Genomic DNA, 25,007 nt, shown 5'->3' on the forward strand with positions numbered 1-25,007 from the left:
AGGATTTAACCATAACTGAGTGGCTTCAGTTAGGTATGTCACACCTGAAGAAACTTACAGGTTCTCTTCCTTGCAAAACTGGAGTGATTGTGAAAGCTAGAAATGTTGTGCAGTATTAGCATTGTACTGTTTTGGGGGGTGACTAATTTTTTCCCCAGTATGCTAATGTAACATAAAGATGTGCCACATTCTCTTCATGACATCATTTTCATCATCTGCCAGTGCCATTATCAATTATGTAATTAAATCATTTTTAAGTATGCAGCACATGACAAGAAAAAAGTGAGAGATCATCCATATAAGTGTTAAAAGGAATCCATGAAACTTCGGTTACACTATAAGTCAGTTAACTCTAAAGGCCATAATTGAACTAAATACCTAAGAATTACAATAACGAACAACTTAAATTGAAAGAAAATAGGAAATGTTGTGGGGAAGACAAACCAAAGGCTGTGTTTTATTGGCAGAAAACTTAGAAGATGCAGCAGATCTAGTAAAGAGACTGCCTGCACTGCATTTGTCCATCCTCTTCTGAAGTACTGCTGCACGGCGTCGGATCGTTACATGGTTCGATTAATGGAGCACATTGAGAAAGTTCAAAGAAGGGCAGCAAATTTTGTAGTATCGAGAAATATGGGAGAGAGTCATGGACATGATACAGGATTGGGGTGGACATCATTAAAACAAAGGTGTTTTTCACAGTCACAGTAACTTCTCACGAAATTTCAATCACCAACTTTCTCCTCTGAATGTGAAAATGTTTTGTTGACACTGACCTACATAGGGAGAAATGATCATCATAATAAAGTAAGGGAAATCAGAGCTTGCACGGAAAGGTATAGTTGTTGGTTTTTTCCACACATTGTTTTAGAATGGAATAACAGTTAATAATAGAGATATTATTCCTCTACTTGCAATGATTCATCAGCATGAAATTGAAGGCCTTGGTGGTGTTCTTCTAGTTTTGGAAAAAGATTAAAGTTAGATGGGACCAAGTCAGAACAGTGTGGAGGACGATCGACCGAGAGTGATTTCCCTAAGCATCGGATTACAGCAGATTTCACTGTGCTCGTGTGTGATTTGGCATTGTCATGCTAAAGAAGAGGTTGGACGAACTCTTCAAATTCAAAAATCGATTACAGCATTCAGTTTCTCACACACCGACATAGTTACATTACATACTGCCATGCTGTACACTACAATCCGGAGCCCTCTAGTGGCACACAGTTACATTACATACTGCCATGCTGTACACTACAATTCGGAGCCCTCTAGTGGCAGAGGGTTGCAAATATGTAGACACAAAGAATAAAAGTGTAGAATGGTAACAACATTAATTTTATTTAAAAAATCATTGCAGGCGTACTTTTCAGTAAGCCCTTGTACAGCATTGCTCCAAATATGTTATAAAGTTCCCTCCAGAATTATAATTCCAAACAGAATGGAAAAGAACAGCTTTTGTATAGTGGAGCAATTCCTGCCACATAACAAACTGATTTTTATTCAATAGCTCAGCACGTGCAGACAGTCCCAGTATTTGATGAACATCTTAATATGCAGGTCCTGGTCTGAATGTCTTGTAGAATTTTGTGTCCACTGTGACTGCTAAATATGCAGCAGTACCCGCGATGTAGCCCCTTTCCCCTCTCTTTGTATATATACTAATGCTGATCATCGTGAATCTTTGTTAGCACTGAGTGATAAGATTCATACATTGGACCCACTTTATGTTGGGGCTGCTGATATTCAAGTCTACAATCCAAACTTCTTGATTTAGCGCTGTTTGAGTTACCATTGTCTTCTTTCCCTAAGCTCCTTAAACAAGGCCACAGCTGAATCCTTTCCCCATCTGCTCCTCAACACCTCCCCTTTTTTCAGCAAGTTCATGTTGATGGTTAATTTAATTGTCCTCTTTGACTTGTTGACAGGTCTCTATGTGCATGTGCATGAATCAGTGATGATTCCAAGACAAAACATTGTTAGTTATTTTGCTGTGCTAATGATTTGGTGTGAAATTTCTGAAAAATGTACTTCCCTGTATAACACCTTTGACATTTTCACATACTGACTGAATGTATGTTCCTATAATTTACACACAGTTTTTTTTTCTGTTCCTTGCTGAGAAAAGGTAATACTTTACTGTAATATGAAATCTTTTTGAGAGACTATTAAGCAGATTGTTATAAAAAGCAATTTGACACTTCTGTAGTTTGTGAATACTTGGAGCAATTACTGATTCAGATTTCGACTATTGTACTTCACTTGTTGAAGCATTTGTGTGTGATAAAGGATTCTTTCAATTACAGGCTCATCAAATTCACAGGATTCATTTCCAGCAGCTGGTTCAAGTGGAGAAAATATTTTGATATTACAGTTAAGAGTCTATTTCCCATATCTTCTGAGGAGTCCAGTTTGCACTGCTTTTGTACAATTTCCAGAGGCAAAAATCTGAAATTCTGATAAATTTGTAATGCACAATCTTCATTTTTTATAAACTCAGTATCAAAATTCTATGTCACATGTAGATATCTGCTTCAGATTGCTGGATAAATATTTCTCCCTTGCTGAGGTAGACCAGCAAGTTCTGGCAGGAATTGTTGATTTTATATTTGTTATTTTAGGTGTGTGACCACTCTTTGGTGCCATTGAAGGGGGAGAAAGATAGGGTTATCATAATCTGAAAGTAAAGTGCTCCTCATGGGTAGGCATTTATTGATACTTTATTTTGTATTACATCTGTGCCTCATTTTGAGCTTAATTTGTAAAATATAGTATAATGTAAGAGATTGCTTTGCATTTTTGTGTTTATAATTTGATTTGTTAGTAGCTATGGAGGCCATGAGAAAACATACTTTTAAGTTTGGTCTTCCTTCTCTGCTTTAATCTGTAAAACTCATAACTTGATTTTGACTGCAACCTGTTGGGGGAATTTGTGACAGCAGTTGCTTATTGTGCTAGGTGTGGGGGTGCCGATGCAAGGTGTGGGGGATAACATTAGCGTTTCCAACCCTTTTGACAACGTGGCGACGGTGCAGAGGCCCAATCCTTACTGCCCTTCTGGAGGCCCCTCTCGTCCCCAAGGTAATCCTCCCTAGATGTTCTTGGTCGCATGCTTCAGTGTGAGTTTTCCTTTTGCTTTCTGTTTATTACTTTTTGTTCCATTTCACATGTCAGCATGAACTGACACTTTAGTCTTCTAAGAAAACTAATTTCCTTGTTAATTTGCCTATATATGTTAGCTTGAGTGGCAAAAATTCATAAAGGGAATTGTGTTGTTTCCTAAAACATGGGAGGGAATGGGTGGCTAACTGTAGAATGGTTTCTGTGTGATTCTGTCCAGTGTTGTTGCTTGCTTGCTGGTTTACCTCTTTTTGTACAGTTTCTTCCCATAGATTTATTTCTTTGCACTTTTTCGAAAATTTTTTAATATGTTGAGCTGTTGTTGTTGTATTGAGTAATGATGTTTTAAATCCATGCATTTTGTATTTGTTTTTCTTCACTAATTTGTCTTTAAGTCTGTATACCCAGTCTGTGTGAAGTAAAGTAATTGTTGCATTATTTGTTATTGATATTCAGTAAGTTGCTCATCTCAGTAATTCTTTTAATTTGCAATATATAGAATATCCAAATTACACTGATTACAATTTACTACAAATATAGTACAGTTTTGGAATGGTACTCTGGTTAATATGAATTTTTGCAGGAATTCAGCAAGGCTATCAAGGCCAGTCCGGGTACTCTCAGTATCCGGATCAGTATCCCCATAGTCGTGGACAACCAACGAATATGGGGCAGGAATTCAATCAGCAGTACTCTCCCAGCAGCTCATATCCACCTGCTCGGCCTATGTATCCTCCCTACGCTTCTGAGACTGAAAGGTTGGCTTCGAGTTCCTCAGTATATAAACCCATGTGCATGTACACTCCTGGAAATGGAAAAAAGAACACATTGACACCGGTGTGTCAGACCCACCATACTTGCTCCGGACACTGAGAGAGGGCTGTACAAGCAATGATCACACGCACGGCACAGCGGACACACCAGGAACCGCGGTGTTGGCCGTCGAATGGCGCTAGCTGCGCAGCATTTGTGCACCGCCACCGTCAGTGTCAGCCAGTTTGCCGTGGCATACGGAGCTCCATCGCAGTCTTTAACACTGGTAGCATGCCGCGACAGCGTGGACGTGAACCGTATGTGCAGTTGACGGACTTTGAGCGAGGGCGTATAGTGGGCACGCGGGAGGCCGGGTGGACGTACCGCCGAATTGCTCAACACGTGGGGCGTGAGGTCTCCACAGTACATCGATGTTGTCGCCAGTGGTCGGCGGAAGGTGCACGTGCTTGTCGACCTGGGACCGGACTGCAGCGACGCACGGATGCACGCCAAGACCGTAGGATCCTACGCAGTGCCGTAGGGGACCACACCGCCACTTCCCAGCAAATTAGGGACACTGTTGCTCCTGGGGTATCGGCGAGGACCATTCGCAACCGTCTCCATGAAGCTGGGCTACGGTCCCGCACACCGTTAGGCCGTCTTCCGCTCACGCTCCAACATCGTGCAGCCCGCCTCCAGTGGTGTCGCGGCAGGCGTGAATGGAGGGACGAATGGAGACGTGTCGTTTTCAGCGATGAGAGTCGCTTCTGCCTTGGTGCCAATGATGGTCGTATGCGTGTTTGGCGCCGTGCAGGTGAGCGCCACAATCAGGACTGCATACGACCGAGGCACACAGGGCCAACACCCGGCATCATGGTGTGGGGAGCGATCTCCTACACTGGCCGTACACCACTGGTGATCGTCGAGGGGACACTGAATAGTGCACGGTACATCCAAACCGTCATCGAACCCATCGTTCTACCATTCCTGGACCGGCAAGGGAACTTGCTGTTCCAACAGGACAATGCACGTCTGCATGTATCCCGTGCCACCCAACGTGCTCTAGAAGGTGTAAGTCAACTACCCTGGCCAGCAAGATCTCCGGATCTGTCCCCCATTGAGCATGTTTGGGACTGGATGAAGCGTCGTCTCACGCGGTCTGCACGTCCAGCACGAACGCTGGTCCAACTGAGGCGCCAGGTGGAAATGGCATGGCAAGCCGTTCCACAGGACTACATCCAGCATCTCTACGATCGTCTCCATGGGAGAATAGCAGCCTACATTGCTGCAAAAGGTGGATATACACTGTACTAGTGCCGACATTGTGCATGCTCTGTTGCGTGTGTCTATGTGCCTGTGGTTCTGTCAGTGTGATCATGTGATGTATCTGACCCCAGGAATGTGTCAATAAAGTTTCCCCTTCCTGGGACAATGAATTCACGGTGTTCTTATTTCAATTTCCAGGAGTGTATTTTATCATGGAGTGATCTGATATTGACTTCTTGTAATGTGTTGTCAGGATATGTATTGTTCTGTATTGTTCACTGACATGCATTTGTGACTAATTTTTGCTTCAGAATAATAGAAAAGAGAAGTACCACAGATCTCTGAAAGGTAAACATCCGTTAGTTGGAAACAACGAAGTATATGAGAGGACAGTGTAGTGAGGCAGCAGTCGTGAAACAATAGTGATGGAGGGGGGGGGGGGGGGGGTGATAGAATGGTAATAAAATTGCCCCATATTTGGAGGAGAGAAAAGTCAGATATTTTTGTTTGTGTTTATTTATTACTCTGGAGAACAGCCAGAGTGGTTCTTCCTGGAAAATGTTTATGTTTGGAGAAAGAAACTGCAGGTAATGTGTAATATTAATGAATGAATCTTGTGCAAGCTCCTGTGCAGTGGTGTAGTCATTCTCACCGGAGGATTACAAGTGTACTATTTGTGCTCTGTTCCTCTGCCATTTTCGCAGGGGAATGAAAAATGTGAACTCCACCACAACACATTTAAGCTGTGGTAAGTGGCTTACATAGAATTACCAACAAATGGAATATTGTCTGCACTGTTTGGTCTATGCTGAGGAAAAGTTGATGTTAAAATATTTCACATAATCAAAATTTGAATTGTTGCTGTAAGATGCTGCTTATATTTTACCATCTACTGTTTCTTCCCATAGATTTATTTCTTTGCACTTTTTTGAAATTTTTTTAGTATGTTGAGCTGTTGTTGTTGTATTGAGTAATGATGTTTTAACTCCATGCATTTTGTATTTGTTTTTCTTCACTAATTTGTATTTAAGTCTGTATACCCAGTCTGTGTGAAGTAAAGTAATTGTTGCATTGTTTTTTCTCCACTACAAATTTTTGCTTACAACATTCAAACTGTAATGTAACAACTGTAATATGAAGAGCAATCAAAGGAGCTGTCTCTGTTTACTGCTCTACAGTATTGTTTGATGTTCTTTTATTTCTGTATGGGGGAAGGGGGGGGGGGGGGGGGAGAGGGAGAGAACTAGTGTGCAGATGGCATAAATGAATTTTGCATGAGAGTTCAGACTGACTGACATGAACCATGTAACAAAGGTTAAAAAAAGTATTTTATTTATGGTGCCGCAACATGAATTTTCTATTGACTCCCACTAGAAATAAAAATGTGACAAGCATTACATTGCAGACGTGGATTGAAAATACCACCACCACCAGGACCAGGACCATTCCTCTCCACAAGATAAGTTATGACTACATATTCTGGGATACAACAGTTGTGGCAGTCGCCAGGAGAATGTCAGTTCCCCCAACCCTTGTACTTTCTTCTTCTGTAATTGCCAATGCCAATTAGAATTCAGTCCATGGCAGTAAATGCATACAGTTAACACAGTGTCAATTATGACATGGCTGTCATTCAGGCAGCACCATAAAAAACAACAGTTACTCAGGTGATACCTATCACTGACATGTATTATTTAGTAATACTATGCTTGATTCATTCAGTTGCTGTTAGTATGGCTTTCAAACTGTGTTGTGACTTTGAGTCACTTATGTAGTCACTGGATTAAATAATTGGCAAGGAGAATGTAGATTCCTCTTGAGTACTTCCTTGCTCATGTTTGTTAGCTAATGCTACTAAATTCCAGTACGCACAGAGGAAAATGAAAGGATCACATACGAGGTATTTAAGAATTTCATGCAATTTTAAAGAGAGTCCCAGAGGAGAAGAAATCGTGACCAGACAGCAGATTGCCACAGCAAAAGCATGTGCCTTTTCACCTTAGATACTATATAGAATATGTGCAGAAGTATACTGAATGGAAACGTATGATTGATATGGAACTTTGTCTCAGAATAAGGATATTATCAGGTACTGCCAGAAGTGAAGCTTTGAGGGCCGATCGTGATTCATGTTCAAGTAGTTCAGTTGCTAGAACACTTGGCCACAAAAGGTGACGGTTCAAGTCCTTGTTTAGTGTATGGCTCTAAACTGCCAAGAAGTTTCAAGTATATTAAGGAAAGAAGACTTGTGTTCATAATTTGCACAATTTCTAGAAAAAAACGTTTTTGATCTCGCTTTTTTAGAATTGTGTGATTGTTGTCCATATCCTATAAGCCACAAGTGGCATATCTCTTAATGTCTTAAATGCATGAAATGATTTCACAGGGGGCCTTCATTTGATAGACAGAATTGTAAAATTTTTGGGATTAAAATACATAAAGTGTGTTGATAAGGCTTACAATCCAAAGAAGAATCCAATGTTGGATCAAAAATTTTGTGTGTGTTGAAGACCTGATGTAACGACAGTCACATTTGGTAAGATTTGAAAGACAGTAGTAGTTTACAAGTGTTTGCCATGAAAGGAAACAGACATTTTTGCAGTCTTTGTTATTTCAGTTGCACTTAGACAATAAATGTATATTGTTATTTGTATTTATTATTGAAGTGTGATTGAAATAGATGAGACTTTGAACAAATTGTCAATAAGTGCTTTGCAAGATACAACTAACTGAAGAAATGTGCAAAATTAATACTCCTTTCCAACAAATTCAATCTTTATCATGAGGAGGTGAGTGCAAGAAGAGGTTACATCCAGAAATTACACATGCGGAATGAATTTAAAATGTGCAGAGTTTGCTCCAGGAAGTGATTGATCTTGTAACTGTGGGAGATGTCTTCAAGTGAAAGGCTTACACCACACTGAAAATTTGCACAGTCAGAAGAAAGTTCTGTAGACAGTGTTACCACTGATCTGAATGACTTCTCTGATACTGAATTTTAAGATATGTTCTAAAGTTAATCAAAACATGGTAATTGCTGTTATATTATTTATTCCCTTTCTTGCTACAAAGCTGTAAAACCTTATCTCTTGCATCTTTGCTGTCCAGAAATTTTCAGAGAAATACATTTTATCTGTTGACATGTAATGTATACAGAAATTAGAGGACTTCTATCCTTTGTTGGTAAGTCATCTCATTGCAAATGGATAATTGTGTACTGTAATCCCACATAGTTAATGTTAAACTCTTGCCTTTGTTTTTGCCTCTGAGCAGTAATCTTGATAGGTGTATCTCAGAACAGGGAGCCACTGTAAAGTACAGGGTAATTACCATTTGAATTCCATTTTCGAAATGATGTAAATTTAAAAAAAAAAAAAAAATGAACCATTGCTCAGAATGACATCTTATATCAATAAAACATTATTGAAGAAGGGGGAAACGTTATTTTTTTTTGGGGGGGGGGGGGGGGGTTGAAAATTTTACCACTAGGCAGCACCTTAAGCGTCATAATGTAAGTGATTTTGGCTACTAACAAAAGATGAATCGCAATATGACAGCCATGATGTTAGTTGCATATGAAACCAACCATACTATGTAATGATGGCAGAAGTTTGGCATTCAATAGTTGTGGTACTTTAAGTTAGCAAAGCCCATCCACTGTGACATGGTTGTACTATGTCGGATGGGAAAAATTGGTTTTTAACTGTCCAGAGACCAGAAACTGCATAAAAAGCAACAACGACATCTGGTTTTAGTTTTCACAAGGCCAAGAAATGGCATAATAAGCATGTCTTAAGACTGGCGCAAGATGTGTTCAATTTGCTGTCCACCGTTTCCTGCCACAAGTTGAAATCTAAAAATGGCATGTTGCACAACAGATTGGAGTGTCTCATGGTTCACGTTCAGAATGTGGTGCTCAATGTGTCCATTCATATCAGCTGTGTTTGTTATCAGAGCACTAAACACTATCTTTCAGGTTACCCCACAGAGAGAAGTCACATAGATAAAGATCAAATTATCTGAACATCCAGGCTGTAGGGAAATGACAGCTGATAATTCTAGCATTTCCAAAGTGCCTCTGCAGCATCTTCATCACTGACTGTGCAATATGCAGAGGAGCACCACCTTGCATTCAGTGTTTAACTGTGGTGGCACAGGTAACAGGCCCTGCAGGACCCATCTCCTCAGAAAATATGGTCTTTATATTATCAACCTGCACCATGCAGTTACTGTTGCAGATTGAAGCAGTAACGGATGTGTGAGCAGATTTCCCGTCGACCATATTCTGCAATTCTGTGTATTTTCATGTCCTTGTAGTTGGAAATGGGTTTTGTCTGTGTGCAGAATGTTCTATGGCCATTCATTGTCCACTTTCGTGCAAGTAAGAACACTAGAGAAAACGTTTTTGTTATTGGTAAGTCAGCATGAAGCAACTCCTGAAGATTGGTAAAATTGTGGATAGCAATGCAGGATGTTTTGTAAAAATTTATTCACCATGCTCACATTCATGTCCAAAGTTTGGGCAATTCCCCATGCACTGCATGTTTACACACCACCTTGTGACCTCTCCTGCAATGCTGTGGTCACTTCTACTGATGTTTGATCAGTTGTTTTTCTCCCTGTGCCACACTTTACTACAGAAGAACCTGTCTTTTTGAATTTTATAATAATTTTCTCCAGAACCTTGGCAAAAATTGGACCAATGCCTACTTTTGTACCCTTCAGCACCTGGAACTTTCTGCAAAGCAGCTGACACACCAAGCGAGATGGCACAATGGCTAGCACACTGGACTCTCATTTGGGAGGACAATGGTTAAATCCCGCATCTGGCCATCCAGATTTAGGTTTTCTGTGATTTCTCCAAATCGCTACAGGCAAATGCCGGGATGTTTCCTTTGAAAGGACATGGCCGACTTCCTTCCCCATCCTTCCCTAATCCAATGAGACCGAAGACCTCGCTGTCTGGTCTCCTCCCCCAAACAACCCAACTCAGCCCAACTGGCACACATCACTGTTCTTGTAGAAGAGCTTTACCAGTATCATGCAATACTGCTTTGAGACATGCATGCCGAGCATCTCAGGTTCAAAATTAGGAACAGCTGTTACCCTGTGTCTTTTATTTTGCTTATTCTGCCACTTTCAGTCCCATCTAGTCATAATTTTTTATTCATAACATTTTCCCCTTGTTCAATAATAATCTGTACAAATTTGGTTAGGTTTTTACTGAGTTTTGAAACTGGTACTTCAATCATTATCACCCTGCATATACTCTTTGAGGCTTCTGAATTAATACATACATTTATAGCAAACTAGGAATACAGTCAGTGCCATTTTGATGATGATTTGTGAAAATGATGAAATTGTCTGTATGTATGGGAAAATCCAAACCTAATGACAACTCTACAATCAGTTGCATGAAACCAAGTTGCATTGTGAAGGGTACTTTCATTTATATGCTTCAGTTGTTAAAGATGGCAATGTGAATCCCGGTGAATTGAGCAAAATGGTCACACTACTGGCCACATTTATAGGTAGTCCACAGCACATGCATGGGTACGCACAAGATGCAATAACGCATGTTTGTGCATAGGCCCACACAGATCTTTTTAAATCACATGCACATGAAATCCTACACAAGATAAAATAAAAGAACTTTTGTTAACTAGTCAATTGTCATTGGATCATCATTATATTTCTCCAAGGCTGTAAACAAAAATTGAAATCTTCAGTGGATTTCATTTCCAAGCATCACGGTTTTGAAGAGAAATGCTGTTGGTTGTTTTCCATTTAATGGCAAAATATAATTGTCACATGTAAACATTTTGCCTTAGTTGACAGAAAAGATCTCTCAATGTCAGGTTGATAGTGTCATCTCTGCAGAAACAGCAGGTATCACCAGTGATCAGGACTTCTTTGAAGTTGTCACCAAAATGTTATTTATGGTCCATGTGGCTTATTCAACAACCATTCTCCATGCAAATCTAATGGGAAATGAATGAGATGATACCTAGGAGCATTACTTGCTGAGACTGACTACCAGTGGCAGTGAAGGATATCCACTGTAACACGACACTCCACTGAAGATGGCTGCAAATCCATCACTTAAAAAGTATGAAACAATGATGCTGAACTCTGTAATTGTTGGGCGTTTCTGTACTCGCCATTACTCTCAAAAACATACAATGCACTCATCAGTGTTGAGTATTGCAATTCAGGGAAACTGATAAAGTACATTTGCAAATATCTCAATGGAGGAAATGATATGGCAATTTTTGGAGCAGTAAATGCAACAGCACCTATAAATGGAATCGACCACTATCAACTGGAATGGTACATTAGTAGGAATGAAATAGTATGGTGCATTTTATCATTTCCAATCCATGAACAATGTCAAATAGTTACTCATTTGACAGTGCACCTTGAAAATTGACAGTGTGTGTACTTCACAATGGAAAATGCATGTGCAAGAGCATTGTCATGTTTGCCAACAATGTTAACTGTGTTTTTTTCAATGTGTGAGGATGTTACATGCATAAGACAGTAATCTGAAGTGCCGACATGTTATTCACAGAATGCATCAGAAAACAAGTTTAAACAATACAAACAGTGCAAAGCAGTTTCAAGACATCCCAATTTAGGTTTGATTGACATCTTAGGCCATCAGTACACCATTCACCAGACAATGCAGCATGCTGTTACTTGCAATTACTGTCAATTAGTCTACATGGCCCGACAACCTTCCAAAAACTGGGAATAGTAATTGGTCACGTATGTGTGTGTTTCAAGTGTGCAATGCTTGCCAGGAACTAAATTTTGGAAAATCCACCAGTTATCCCATGTAAAACAGCCATTGATGACATTAACTCATGTCTCAAATCATCAGTTTTATTACAACATTTACAGACATTGATTTCTGAAGACCAATTAACATGTGCAATTACGACATGAAGCATCTGCTGGACATTTGCAAAACAGTTCTTGGATACTAGAATGTTTAAATAGCAATTGATGAATTTGCACAACTTTATGCATTGTCAACAAACTTCTATAAAATCACAGCAGCTACAGATGAACTGATTCACTAAGTTCTACCAAATATCACACAGAATCACAAAAATCACTAGTTGCTCATGCAAGTGCTACATTAACAGACAATACCAATGATGTCAGTGCCATCAATTCCTGCATCTAAAATGAAACACCAGGTAGAGTGACAACATATGAGTCCATTGATACCGTAATGAATCAAGAAAAAGCTCTTAATTATTCAACTCGATTTGCCAGGCATTCCACGACACATTTCAACATTGAAAAGTGGCATGCCTATCATTCTTCTGTGGAACATAAATCCACCACTACTTTGCAACAGCACCAGGGTTGCAGTGAAAAAGATGTTGAACAATATCATCAAAGCTTCAGTTTGAAGTGGAAAATTTACAGGAGAAGATGCACTGTTGCCACACATCCCAATGATTCTCTAATAGACATGCCATTCAAACTGAAATGTTTGTAGTTTGTGTTGTGACTTGCATTTTCTGTGACCATCAACAAAATACAGGGAAAATTGCTATGAGTGTATGGACTAAATTTGGGAAATTCGTGCTTCTTATGCATACAGCTGTATGTGACATGCCCACATTTTTGGAAACCTTGTGATTTATTTGTTCATACATCAGACGCAAAAGGCAGAGATCCAGCACACAGTTCTAAGGATCAGTGCATAGTCTGTTGCAGAGTGAAAATTCATTCTGAAAGTAACTGGCTTGTTTTATATAATATTCCATTTGTTTTGTGGTGAAAAATTGTCATGGATTTGGTACTCATTTTTTTTGCCTGTATTCATTTGATTGACCTGAGGGCTTTAAATAAGAAAATTCATTATTAGTTGCTTTGCTTTAGGGTATTTTGAGTCTGTAACTTACCAAGTTCAGATAGCAGACATAATTTCAGTGGGACAGTTATTCTGTGTATAGTTATTTAGTTTTGTTCTGCACTTAAGTACTTGTTTATGTGATATGTTTATGTGTATGCTACAGTTGCTGATCAACCCTGTGTTCACTATGTTGTTTGTGTCACCTTTTAGTTACAGATTATCATGCCTGCAACCTTCGACCTTGCTCAAAGAACTTCTTGCAATTTCTGCCATCTCTCTCATGTGTCTGTTAACAAACATTTTAAATCATTTTGTGGATGTTATATTTATGATGCAATAATTAATGGCTCTGGACCTTAAAATTCTTTTTATTGGAACTTAAAGCCTTACAGTGGAACATTTGCTGTGGGCACTTTAACATTCAAATTCTGAGCTGTTCACTTGGACACTTGCTTGCAACTTAAGGAGATAGTTAAGGACAATACATTGTGACAAATAGATCATTATTAACACTTTCAAGATTGGTCTCTCAGGTCTATCTCAGACTATCCACACTATCATTTTTAGAGGATTTCTGAAAACTTGCTTCTTTGGAACAATAAAATAAATACGTTGAATTATTCCATAAAAATCTAGACATTTGTTTATTGAAATATATGTAAAGATTTATTGTATTCTATCTTATCAAATGAAAACATGGATTATCTGTATTAAAATACCATGTTTATGTCATCTGAAAAAAGAAACGCATCATACACATTACATGTATTTTGTCTGTGTGTGATACATTTTGAAACAGTTTAGCATCTAGAGAGCTCCACAACTCAGACAACATACCACAAGAAAGTGTCTCTCCATGGGGATTTACACCTCTGTTGTGTGATTACTTTGTTACACTCTATAAAATCAAGGTTTGGATTCACCTTCTTTTGGGATAAAACTGACTGCTAGTTCCAGAAGAAAATTTGCTAATTTGTATTTTTTCCTTTCAACATTGATTCCTGGTTTCCTAATACCAGATAAAAAGTACTAGCAGCACTGATCATAAAAAGGTGAAAGAATAATTTTTCCCAACATTTCAGCTGTTTTCTTTTGAATGGCTAATGTGCTGTTATCTGGTCTGATCTGTCAACACCTTTCTTGTAAATATTATAGTGTAGCAAACTGTTGAATCTGCTGGAAGTAGCACAACTACTCAAGTGAACGCTGTGTGACAGGTTAGCAGCTTCAATGTGTCTCCTTTATTAGTCCCGTTTTACATACAACAGGCGTTTCCTTCTGCTTGGAATTATTTCAGCTCTTTTTCGGTTTTTGTTTGATAGTGCTTTGCGGAAACTTGCTGTTTACCGTACAAGTAACAACTGGTGTTACATCTTTATTTGTACAGAAACATTGAAGCTGCTGGCACAATATAAAAGGAAGAACATACAGAGTGAATATGAATGTGTAAAGTTTCACCTGCAAGTAATATTTCAACATAGTAGCATACTGACTATGTGCTTGCTTTCTGACTGACTCATAGCAGCAGACCCAGTTATTATCTGTATATATTAGTTACTGAATATGTAAATGAGCCATTTATTGGTAAATGAATGTAAGTGTATGGTATGTACTTATGTGGGGGATGGCTGGATGTAATTTATACGTTACTGCTGGCATACCAATTTTCACTTTGTTTATGCAGCTTTATTTTTATCACATGGATGGCTGATACATTTCTGTACAGATGCAATTTGGAGTTTATATTCATTTTTGTAACTTGACTTGTACACTCTTACAGCTGATGATATCTGTATCTTATCACATGATAATTAAAACACAAAACAGTGTCAAGGTTTTTCTCCTTTTTATGTCAGTCTCTTGGCTTCCTTAATAATGGCCATCTAGAGGCTGACATCAGCCTTTTGTGAAAGGCCCTCAGGGGCTCAGGATTCGTTTCCTGGGTACAGGCTTGGTGACCCTAAGGTTCCTGAGCTGGGGACTGGTAAGTGTCACCAGTCGCCTGTCACCATAAGCTCTGGGCATGCTGCAGCAACCACTGTGCAGCATGATGGTGGAATGTTGTGTGTCATGGGCTTTACCACCCGGATCACATGGATGGTACAAACTGCTGTTAGAAACCCCTCAGTCTCAAGGTGTGCTGTGCGCTGATGAGGTGGAACAGTCATTTGCGGGCAACTTCTGAAGAACCTGGTGTGCCTCTGTTGTATAAGGCTTACTTTGTTATGTGGGGCTCTGTCTAGGTGAACTTTTATTCCCCTAGCTGTTCATGGGACCAAAATGGATCCTTCGAAATTTTCCCTTCCTCCTCTCAGTGGAAAAGGTAGACTGCTGGAAGGTACCCAATCTAACAAACGGGCTCATGTAGCCAGTCTTTCTGATTCATTCTAAAAGTATTGTCTTGAGTAATAGAACACGTGCTGATTATCAGAAAGTGGTTTTAATAGTGAGAAGAAAAGAGTGTAGTTTTGAGAAGGTTTCCCCATCCTATATCCCAAAGGGTTTTGAGGGAACCTGTGGCTCTTTAAAAACAGTAAAGTGCTTGTGCAATGCGACATTGTTAGTGTAAACTTCTAGTTCCCAACCATCAGCTAACCTCCAAGAAGGTAGCTGCTTCGGGGAGTGTGCAATAGACACTGAACTGTGCAACACGTTGAACTACAGCAAAGGTGTTGTGACTTGCAGGGATCTCGTTCACATTCCCAAGGAGGTATTGTGATGTGAGTGGGCTCCAGAAGGTGTAGTCGATGTGAAAGACATTGTGAAGAGGGTAGATGGGATCTTGTAAATTCAGATTCCTTTATCTTGACATTCAATAGTATGGAAGTCACTGAGTACATTAAGGCAGATTTCTTTCATCTAAACATGCGGCCTTATGTCACCAACCCAATGCCTTCTTTCAAATGCCAGCACTTTGGACATACTAATTGTGGGAGTCGTGGAGAAGCCACTTCGGGAAAATGTGGCAAGGCTGCCCATGAAGAGTCGCTTTTACATCTCCTTTGAAGTGTATGAACTGCTCTGGGGCTCACTGTGTCTGGAGTCAGGATTGTAGTGTATACCTTGAAGAACAAAAGGTGTGAAAGCATAAGACTCTGTAATGCATTCCATATAATGAGGCCAAAAAAATAATAAAGCTATGCCGCCCACCAATGTTCACTACTTGTACCTCCTTTGTTTCAGTTCCTAAACAGCTGATGTTGCTATGCAAACAGAGGTTGCTACTATCAGCACTAGTACCTGCGTTGGTCAATGTACTTGTGCTGCTGCAGTCATTTTGAAGCCTGTCCCTCCCTCCAAAACTTCAGAAAAAGCGTGGTTGCTGACAATGCAGAAGTCCTGCCCCTCCAAAGACTCAGTCTGGTCCACTGTCCAGTACTGACACTACCACTTCTGCAGTTGCCTCCTCGGACCAAAAAATCAAAGTTGAAGGCAAAGAATTGTCCACTGGTGGGGATGGGAAGTACACAGTCTGACAGTATTGATGTCATCCTTTCAGACACCTGTTTTGACTCTTCTTTGGAGGCTATGGACCTTGATGTGAGACAGGGACAACCATCTCAACCAAAGACTGAGCTCCACCCATTGTGGGCTCCCCTCCCAGGCCAAAAGTTAGGGTGAAAGTGTTACCTCATGATAGACGGCTCCCATCTAAAAGTGGAACATTAATGGGTTCATATAATGTTATAAAATGTGACACCTGCAGTCGTCCTTTTGATGTTATTTATTATACAGTTACCAGTTTTGGTGACTCAATATACGATCTTCAGGCCTTAACTGATGCCAAGGGGGTTAACTCCAATCGTATACACAATCCCATCAGTGGCAGACATCTCTGAACTGGTTTCCATAGACTATAACATTGATGTGTCTCCAACCCAAAAATGCCAACATAGCTTCTGAGGTGTTCCATTTTATTACATAAGTGGATGACCGAAGTCCCTCCAACCTTCAGTCAGAAGGATGGACATACGAAAACTTAATGTGTTCAGGACACACATGGAGGAACCAAAATTCCTTACAAAGGCACACTCCCTGTGCTTGTGTTTAAGGAAACACATTTCAAGGCCACTGGTGCCCCTGTGCTACTGGGCTGTACCCTCACCTGACATGGGAAAGAGCCAAGATTGGGGTTACTGTCTTTGTCAGTAATGCACATCAATCCTATCAATCCTCTGCTCTCTCCTTGGTTACCAGTCTAGAAGCAGTAGCTGTTGCTCTTCACATGGGTGATAAGATCACTGTCTTGCTCCCTGTATCTACCTCTACAGGATGTGATAGACTCTGAGGCTTATATGTCTTATTGCACAACTCCCCTGCCTGTTTCTGCTACTGATTAATTTCAATGCCCATAATGTATTATAGGGCTTGAACTATACTTGTCCCAGGGGTCGAAACTTGGAGAACCTCATGATATCTCAGGAGCTGTGCATCCTCAACACAGGCAGTCTTACTCTTCTGTCAGCTGCTACTGGCTTGTCCTCAGACAATGACCTCTTTTTCTGCTCTCCAGCCATTGCAGTCTCAACACAGTGGGAAGCAACTGATGACCTTTGTTCCGGTGACCACTTCTCAGCGTGGATTCACCCACTGGAAATGGATTGCTTGAACAGAAATCACCGAAATGGATGGGCAGCAGGGCTAATTGTACACTGTTCAGTCAGCTGGTTGTGTTTTAACACCATGACAGTGTCCAGAAATGAGTGGATCACACATCAGACGAGTGATCCTGCTGACTTTCCGTTCCAAAGTCTTCAGGTCATCTTAGGAGGCAGCCTGTGTGCTGGTAGACTGATGAGTGTTGTTCAGCAGTCTGGGTGTGGCATGCTGTTCTTCGATGGTTTAAATGCCTCACAACAGCAAGCAACCTCACAGCCTTTCAAGTTGCAGGAGCCAAGGCTCAACACGTAATTAAGGAGAGCAAGGAAAGGTCATGGCAAATGTTCCCGGGCTCCATCAACGGTTCCACATATTCTACAGAGGTACGGACAGCCATCGGGAGGATTTTCTGGGGCACAGTTGTTTACCAATAGCAGCAGTGCTGAAATGAGGGTGTTTTCCAAACAATGCCTGGTGTCATCACTCAGACAATGGCAGAGCATTTTACAGCAACTACTACCAATTCCAGCTGGGATCCAGTGATCTACCGTTACTGTGTGACTGCAGAGAGGGACAATATGGACTTCAGATTCCACAATTTTGAGGCTTTCAACTGGCCTCTTGCCATGTGGGACCTGGAATTAGCACTGCCTGAAACTCAAGATACTGCACCCGGTCACAACCAAATCTAGTGCTGCATACTTCGACATTTGCCAGCAGCATCAAAGGAAATCCTTCTCGAATGTTTCAATCTTATATGGCAGACAGGAAACTTTCCCAACTCCTAGAGAGAAGCAATTCTGCTACCTCTCCTCAAACTAGTAAAAGACCACACATGTACCAGTAGTTATCAGAGTGTCGCCTTAATGAGCTGTGTAGGAAAGACCCTGGAGCAAATGGTTAACTGTCGTCAGGTCTGATTGTTAGAGACCAGGTAATTCCTTAATCACGCTTGGTGTGAATTCCAGATTTCAGTCCACTGTTGACAACCTTGCCGTACTGGAGACGGCTATTCAGCAGGCTTACTTACAGTACATCACTGACTTGATATCTTCTTTGATATAAGTAAGATGTATGATACTACTTGGAGAAAGTATTGTCATGCAGCTCCATCAATGAGGCGTTTGTAGCCATCTCCAGATCTCCATGCAGTCTTTACTGTCTTAAGTGCTTTTTTTAGATCCCAAGTTGGTGACATGCTGTTGGATCATTTTGTGCAGGATAATGGTGTTCCTAAGGACAGTGTTTCAAGTGTTACTCTCTTTGCTGTACTTTAAACAGAATCATGTCTATGGTAAGGAGTCCTGTATGTGCTCCTTATTTGTGGATGATTTTGCTATTTATTTGTTACTCCTCCAGTGTTGCAGTCGTGCCCTGTCAGATGTAACTAGCTGGCCCTTGTGGCCAAATGGTTCTAGGTGCTTCAGTCTGGAACCACGCGACCGCTACGGTTGCAGGTTCAAATCGTGCGTTGGGCATGGATGTGTGAGATGTCCTTAGGTTAGTTAGGTTTAAGTAGTTCTAAGTTGTAGGAGTGGTCTGCACAGAGAGGTTTTCAGGTTTCTGCAGAAAAGTGTGTATGTGTTTTCATTTTAGTCATTATCATAGTATTTTTAATTTACCTGACTTGCATATGGCAGACACCATATTACATTTGAAAGACTCAGTCAGGTTTCTGGGCCTCATTTTTGACTCCAAACTGTTATGGTTACCACACCTCAGAGAGCTGAAACCCAGAACCCAGAAAGCACTCAATATCATAAAGTGCATTAGCTACAGGTGTTGGGGAGCAGACAGGGCACATCTGTTTAGTTTTATAGGGCTTTTGTGTGTTCACGCTTTGACTGTGGATGCACATTGTACAGCTCAGTGAGGCCTTCTTATCTGAATATCATTGATGCTATCCATCTTGAGGGGATTAGACTGGCCACAGGTGCTTGCAGGACCAGCCTCATACTCCAGATTCACTTGCATACAATACTGTTGCTCGTCCACCTTTGGAACACCTTTTCTCTAATCGTCTATGAGCAACAGTGCCATTTGCAATCTGCGTGCAGTGTGTGCTGGAGTCACTTAATATGGGAAACGTAAGTCCTCAAATCCAGGATTTTAACTACCTGCCACTGTCATCATTGCATAGTCCCAGGGTAATTTTAGAATTAGTGCAGTACAGGAGAGATTGCACTCCTGCATATGTTTAAATACTATATTTTCTGCCATTTTAACTGAGCGCCACAGCTCTACAGCTGTCTTTCTGGATGGGTTGAAACAGGGGCCCCATTGTTTGCTCTGTTGTTTTCCCTGATAGTGTCCTCAAGGTTTAACTGCCTTGAGACTCTACTGTCTTTGATGCGGAACTGTACACGATCTTGTGGGCACTGGAGCAGATGAGGTGTGCTTAGTTTGCTAAGTTCCTTGTTTGTTCAGATTCTCTGAATGCTCTGGACTCTCTACAATGCTCGTATCCAGCAGATAAAGTAGGCCAAAATATCCAGGACATCCTCCATCAATTACAATGGCTGGGTGGGGAAGGAGGTGTCCTGCTGGGTACCAGGACACATGGGTATTGAGGGGACCAAAAGGGCGGATGTAGCAGTCAAGGAGGCATGGAGCGATCTTCAGTTATTTCAGTGTGCTATCCCCCTGCATGCCATCACCTCGCTGTTTAAGTAGAGTTGTGTGTGTGGTGTCACCACCAGACACCACACTTGGTAGGTGGTAGCCTTTAAATCGGCCGCGGTCCGTTAGTATACGTCGGACCCGCGTGTCGCCACTATCAGTGATTGCAGACCGAGCGCTGCCACACGGCAGGTCTAGAGAGACTCCCTAGCACTCGCCCAGTTGTACAGCCGACTTTGCTAGTGATGGTTCACTGAAAAATTACGCTCTCATTTGCCGAGACGATAGTTAGCATAGCCTTCAGCTACGTCATTCGCTACAACCTAGCAAAGCGCCATTACCAGTTACTATTGATGCTGTAAGACATGTACCGTCAAGAGTGATGTTCACCATTTATGGATTAAAGTTAAGTATTCCAGCAGCTACGTTCATTTTTTGTTAGTCTCATTTCCTTGACCTGTTCCAGACCTCATGCCAGCCTGCGTGAGCTAAAACGTGTGCCTTTCGGCTTCCTCTCATAGTGGGTTGGCTGTCTTGCCAATCCACAACAGTGTGTCAATGGGAAGATGATTGGGTGGGTGGAAGTGATTGGTAATAAGCTTTGGCCACAAAGACGGGATGAAGTCCTGCTTACTTGTCTTCACATAGGCCAATCCTCTGATGCATGGCTTCTTGCTCTGCCAAGAGGATCCTCCAGTGTGTGCTGCCTGTAGCATACAGATGACTGTGCACCACATTTTACTAGATTATGTTTTATTTTTAGACCAGAGGGTGGCAGCAGCAGATGTCCCCTTTGTTTCAAGTGACATTGAAAGGAATGTGTTTGAGAGTTTTAAGATGTTGTGATATCTCCAATGTGTTTCCAAAAATTTTAGGATGATGTTCCTAATCTGTTAACAGGATGACTGGGTCACTCATGTTTTTGTAAGTGGTCGACCAGTCACTTTTCCCTGTGCCTTTCCTTTAGCTCTTCTGTGGTTTTACTTCTATTTTAATCCCAGGAATGGTGCCTTTCACCCTTCTCCATTGTATTAATTCCTGTGAGACATGGTGATTGTGTGGTTCCATGTGAGTGGCATGGGAGTGAGTGAATGAGTGTCATTTTATAGGTTTCCTTCACACTGTTAGACAACAATTTTGGACATTTTAATCATATTTGTTTCTTTCAAAATATGTAAGGGCACTGATAGCCTCAACACTGAGCACCCGTAAGCTCCAAAAAGAAAAAAAAAAGAGAAAAAAAACACACACACCTACCTTTGTGTGAAAGTAAAAACAAGAGAATATTAAATTTTCATTTGGGTCTATTGCATATTGTCTTTGGCTTAGCAAGAACATTTGTTCTATCAGAGAATAGGCTGGCAGTAGTCTAAAATTGAGCAAATGTGAGAATCTATATTGAGGTAACAGTTGGTGGCATTGTAATTAGGAAAATAATATGTTGCAATTAGTCTTTTATTATTTTCAGGAGTTATGGACAAGGTAGAGGGACGCAGCAGTCGGCTGGTGGTCAAGATCCCTTTGGACACAACCGGTACGGGGGGCCCAGACAGCCACCTGGCTATCCTTCACGTACTGGCTATCCTGCTCCACCTATGGGACCACCAGCACAGCAACCCACAGGGTATCCACCACAGCAAGACTATTACCGTCAAGATCCGGTAATTATAGTCATTTGCATAAAAGTAAATCATACTTCTTCATTAAAATGTGAAAGAAATAACAATGCTGATATTCATTTACATTTTCTGGAGCAATGCGATGTATTTTTGAATACCTACAACTGTAAAGAAGATGACAGAAGATAAATATGGAAATGGAGTGGGATGTTTCTTTTCAAGTAAATCATCCCTCCATTTACTGTAAGCTTTTTACGGCAACCATGTGTAACCAATATTTGGGTGGATGAATGTACCTGTGGTACACTAATCACTGTGTCATGTTAGTCAGTGATTATAACTGTAGGAAGCAATGCAATATTAAATATTTTGTTACATCACATAAGGTTTTACAGCTCCAAATGCTATGCCACAGAAATTGTAAATGCATGAGTGTGTCATACCATTTCTTAAGTATATGTGTAATTATGTTCTATGTTGAGTGAGATATCTAAATTATATGGTTTCCCTTTTCATCCATACATAATTGTACCATTTGTGTTACTGTGCCTTGTAACTTTCTCATTGAGGACATAGACAATTAAGGGATTGTATATTCTTTCTTGAGTAGTTCTATTTAAGCCTTGTAAATGTTGTTACAGCCTGTATTGCAGTTACTGAAAATTTTTAACTTCCAAACAGTCTTACCGCAAGTTCAACAGCCCACAATTTTTCAGATCTCTAAAAGGTTTACTGCAATGTTTGTCTAGATGTACGTGGTGCCCAAAACTTTTAATTTTGAGACTTCCGAGATTTCCATCCACATTTTCTTAATAAGTGTTTCATGATTGGTTAATTTAGACACGAGTATAACCCATTATAAAATATATGTAGCTACAGTTTTATAACAGCCTCGGCTGGTTTCATAGGACAGCATTGTAACACTAACAGTTTCAGTTTTTATTAGCTGCCTTTCTTTTAAATTCGTTAATTCTGTGATATGATTTGCTCCCTCGTTTGTCACATTCTTTAGACTGATATCCTGTGTGTCAAACTACTGACTTTGTATTTGAGTGCCTCATTGCCAAATCAGTATTGTATATTAAAATTGCATCTAATTGTGCTTCATTAAGTTTTCACTGACTAAGCACAGATCATGAAGTGAATTCACATTTCAACCAAGAGGAAGGTGGATCTTCATGACTGTAATCACTTGGTGCACGTGTGAAACTGTGCGTCTTCTGTAATTTGTTTTTCTTGTCATTATAAATATTATATGTTTTGGGCCTCATTGTACCAATACCACATCATGCAATACTGTTCACACCTGTTTGTATGGTATGCTACAGATACTGCACAGTGCATAACAATATAGTACAGCTGGTATGTACATAGACACATTATTATATATTTATGTTATAGAAGTACTGTGCATGGCCTTTTATCAATAGAGTTCATGTAGTGTTACATTACTCAGTGCATATTCAATCATTTCTTATCAAAACATCAGTGATACATGGCATACACTTTTCTCGAAGTTTTAGCTTCCCTTTGAAGTTCACTCATTTGAGATTTTCCAGCCCCTTTCAGATGTAATGGTAATACTGGCAGGTTTCTTTAATATTTTACGGAACAAAGTTGAATGGTACAAAGAGAGCAAATCAAAAGAAGGTTGTAGAGGAGCAGTGATGATGTCTACCAAAATGCTGACTTTGCCTGTGGCATTCCAAAACTCTGAGCACACCCATTACTTAATCAAGACTCTTACAAATAAATGTCAATGATACATTGAAGCTACTTAAGCTAAATTAGTGCTCAGCCTGAGAGGTCTACATTTTTAAAAACTCAGAGGGGAGATAAAAAAAAATCTACATTTCTTGAAGTTGCTTCTAATGCAGTGTCGGATGGACTGTTGGCAGAAGATTTTAAAATTGGAGAGAAAATAAGACAGTAGTTGGGAATGTATTATCATCCCCCCCCCCCCCTCTCTGCCCGCCATGTGCAGATGGAACTAAATACAACATGTCAACAGAAAATTTCTGTTGTCCATTGAAAGGTAATTTTCTAATTATGTTGAATAGAATAATTTCTCTGTAGTAAGCTCTTTGAAAGTCACACATTTACATTATCATTACAGGTAAACTTACTGTAAGAATGAAGAAGAATAGTGTGTGTACTTGTCATTGAACAGATAACTTTCCACACAGTGTGTCTCAACATAGTTGAAATTTTATTATAAAAAATGTGTATTTGCAGTTGATAATTTACTGTTTAATGTACTCGTCATTGGTACATAATAATAATTAAGGGTAGTTAGTATATACAGTAAAAATCATGAAAACACGTCAACCTTCTACAGATCATAGGTTTTTTTTAAAAAATCGAATTTCACAACTTGTTTTAGTTTTGCTCCTTCTACACAGTTATTTCTGGGTAATCAAAAGTTGCCGTAGTTCTGTTGATATTCTGATGGAACTCTACTGTGGCATAAGTTCATTAGTTTTGTTCTTTTTATAGATGAGAGAAGCAAAAATGTTTACATTTACAGTTATTAGGACTTCATGGTAAAGAATGTTCTTCTTAGGATGTAATCTGACTTGCATGTTACCTCATGAGTAAACTACACAGAATATGTCACTTGATATGATAGAAGTATACGATACAAAAACAATCACTTTGGACACAAATTTCTATTTGCACTTGATGTAGGAAACACTATGTGAAATCTTTTACATACATACCTGATGTTACCATCAGTCTGCATTTTTAAAACTGTCAATAAACAGTGTAATAATAATATGTAATGGGATAGGTCAGTATTCACTACATAGAGGAGGCTTTGAAGTGCAGAGACATACACTGAAAGAGGCCTACTATATACGAGGGTACTTGAAATAGTAAGTTACACTGGTTGTCCCATGTTAAGACTATTGTGCAACAAGAATTGCACATTGTCAAAAGAGAGTACATGTTCTAGATGTCCTGCAGACACTGTTCTACTGGGGTATGGATAACAACTGCATCACAGTGTGGAAGTGAAATGGCACGGAAACTGTAAACATACTCCAAAGCTGCAAAGTCTTAGTACTTGAGTCTATAAAAATCTTATGGATAAAAGTCTAATTTTCTCACAAATGCAATTTGAAATTCTGGTAGTATATGGACAAAATGCAGTGTTG

General features: G+C 40.1%; 1 protein-coding gene across 1 annotated transcript in view; it reads left to right on the plus strand.

Annotated features, from left to right (window-relative positions):
• Window positions 1–25,007, plus strand: part of LOC126470846 (trithorax group protein osa-like) — a 68,667-nt gene that overhangs the window by 25,728 nt on the left and 17,932 nt on the right. Inside the window, exons 4-7 of the mRNA XM_050098862.1 lie at window positions 2,307–2,410; window positions 2,501–2,621; window positions 3,704–3,878; window positions 21,699–21,891. Coding sequence (XP_049954819.1) covers window positions 2,307–2,410; window positions 2,501–2,621; window positions 3,704–3,878; window positions 21,699–21,891 — 593 coding nt within the window. The remainder of the gene's footprint in view (window positions 1–2,306; window positions 2,411–2,500; window positions 2,622–3,703; window positions 3,879–21,698; window positions 21,892–25,007) is intronic.

This window comes from Schistocerca serialis, chromosome 3 (genome assembly GCF_023864345.2).
Source record: "Schistocerca serialis cubense isolate TAMUIC-IGC-003099 chromosome 3, iqSchSeri2.2, whole genome shotgun sequence".
NCBI classification, from domain to species: Eukaryota; Metazoa; Arthropoda; class Insecta; order Orthoptera; family Acrididae; genus Schistocerca; species Schistocerca serialis.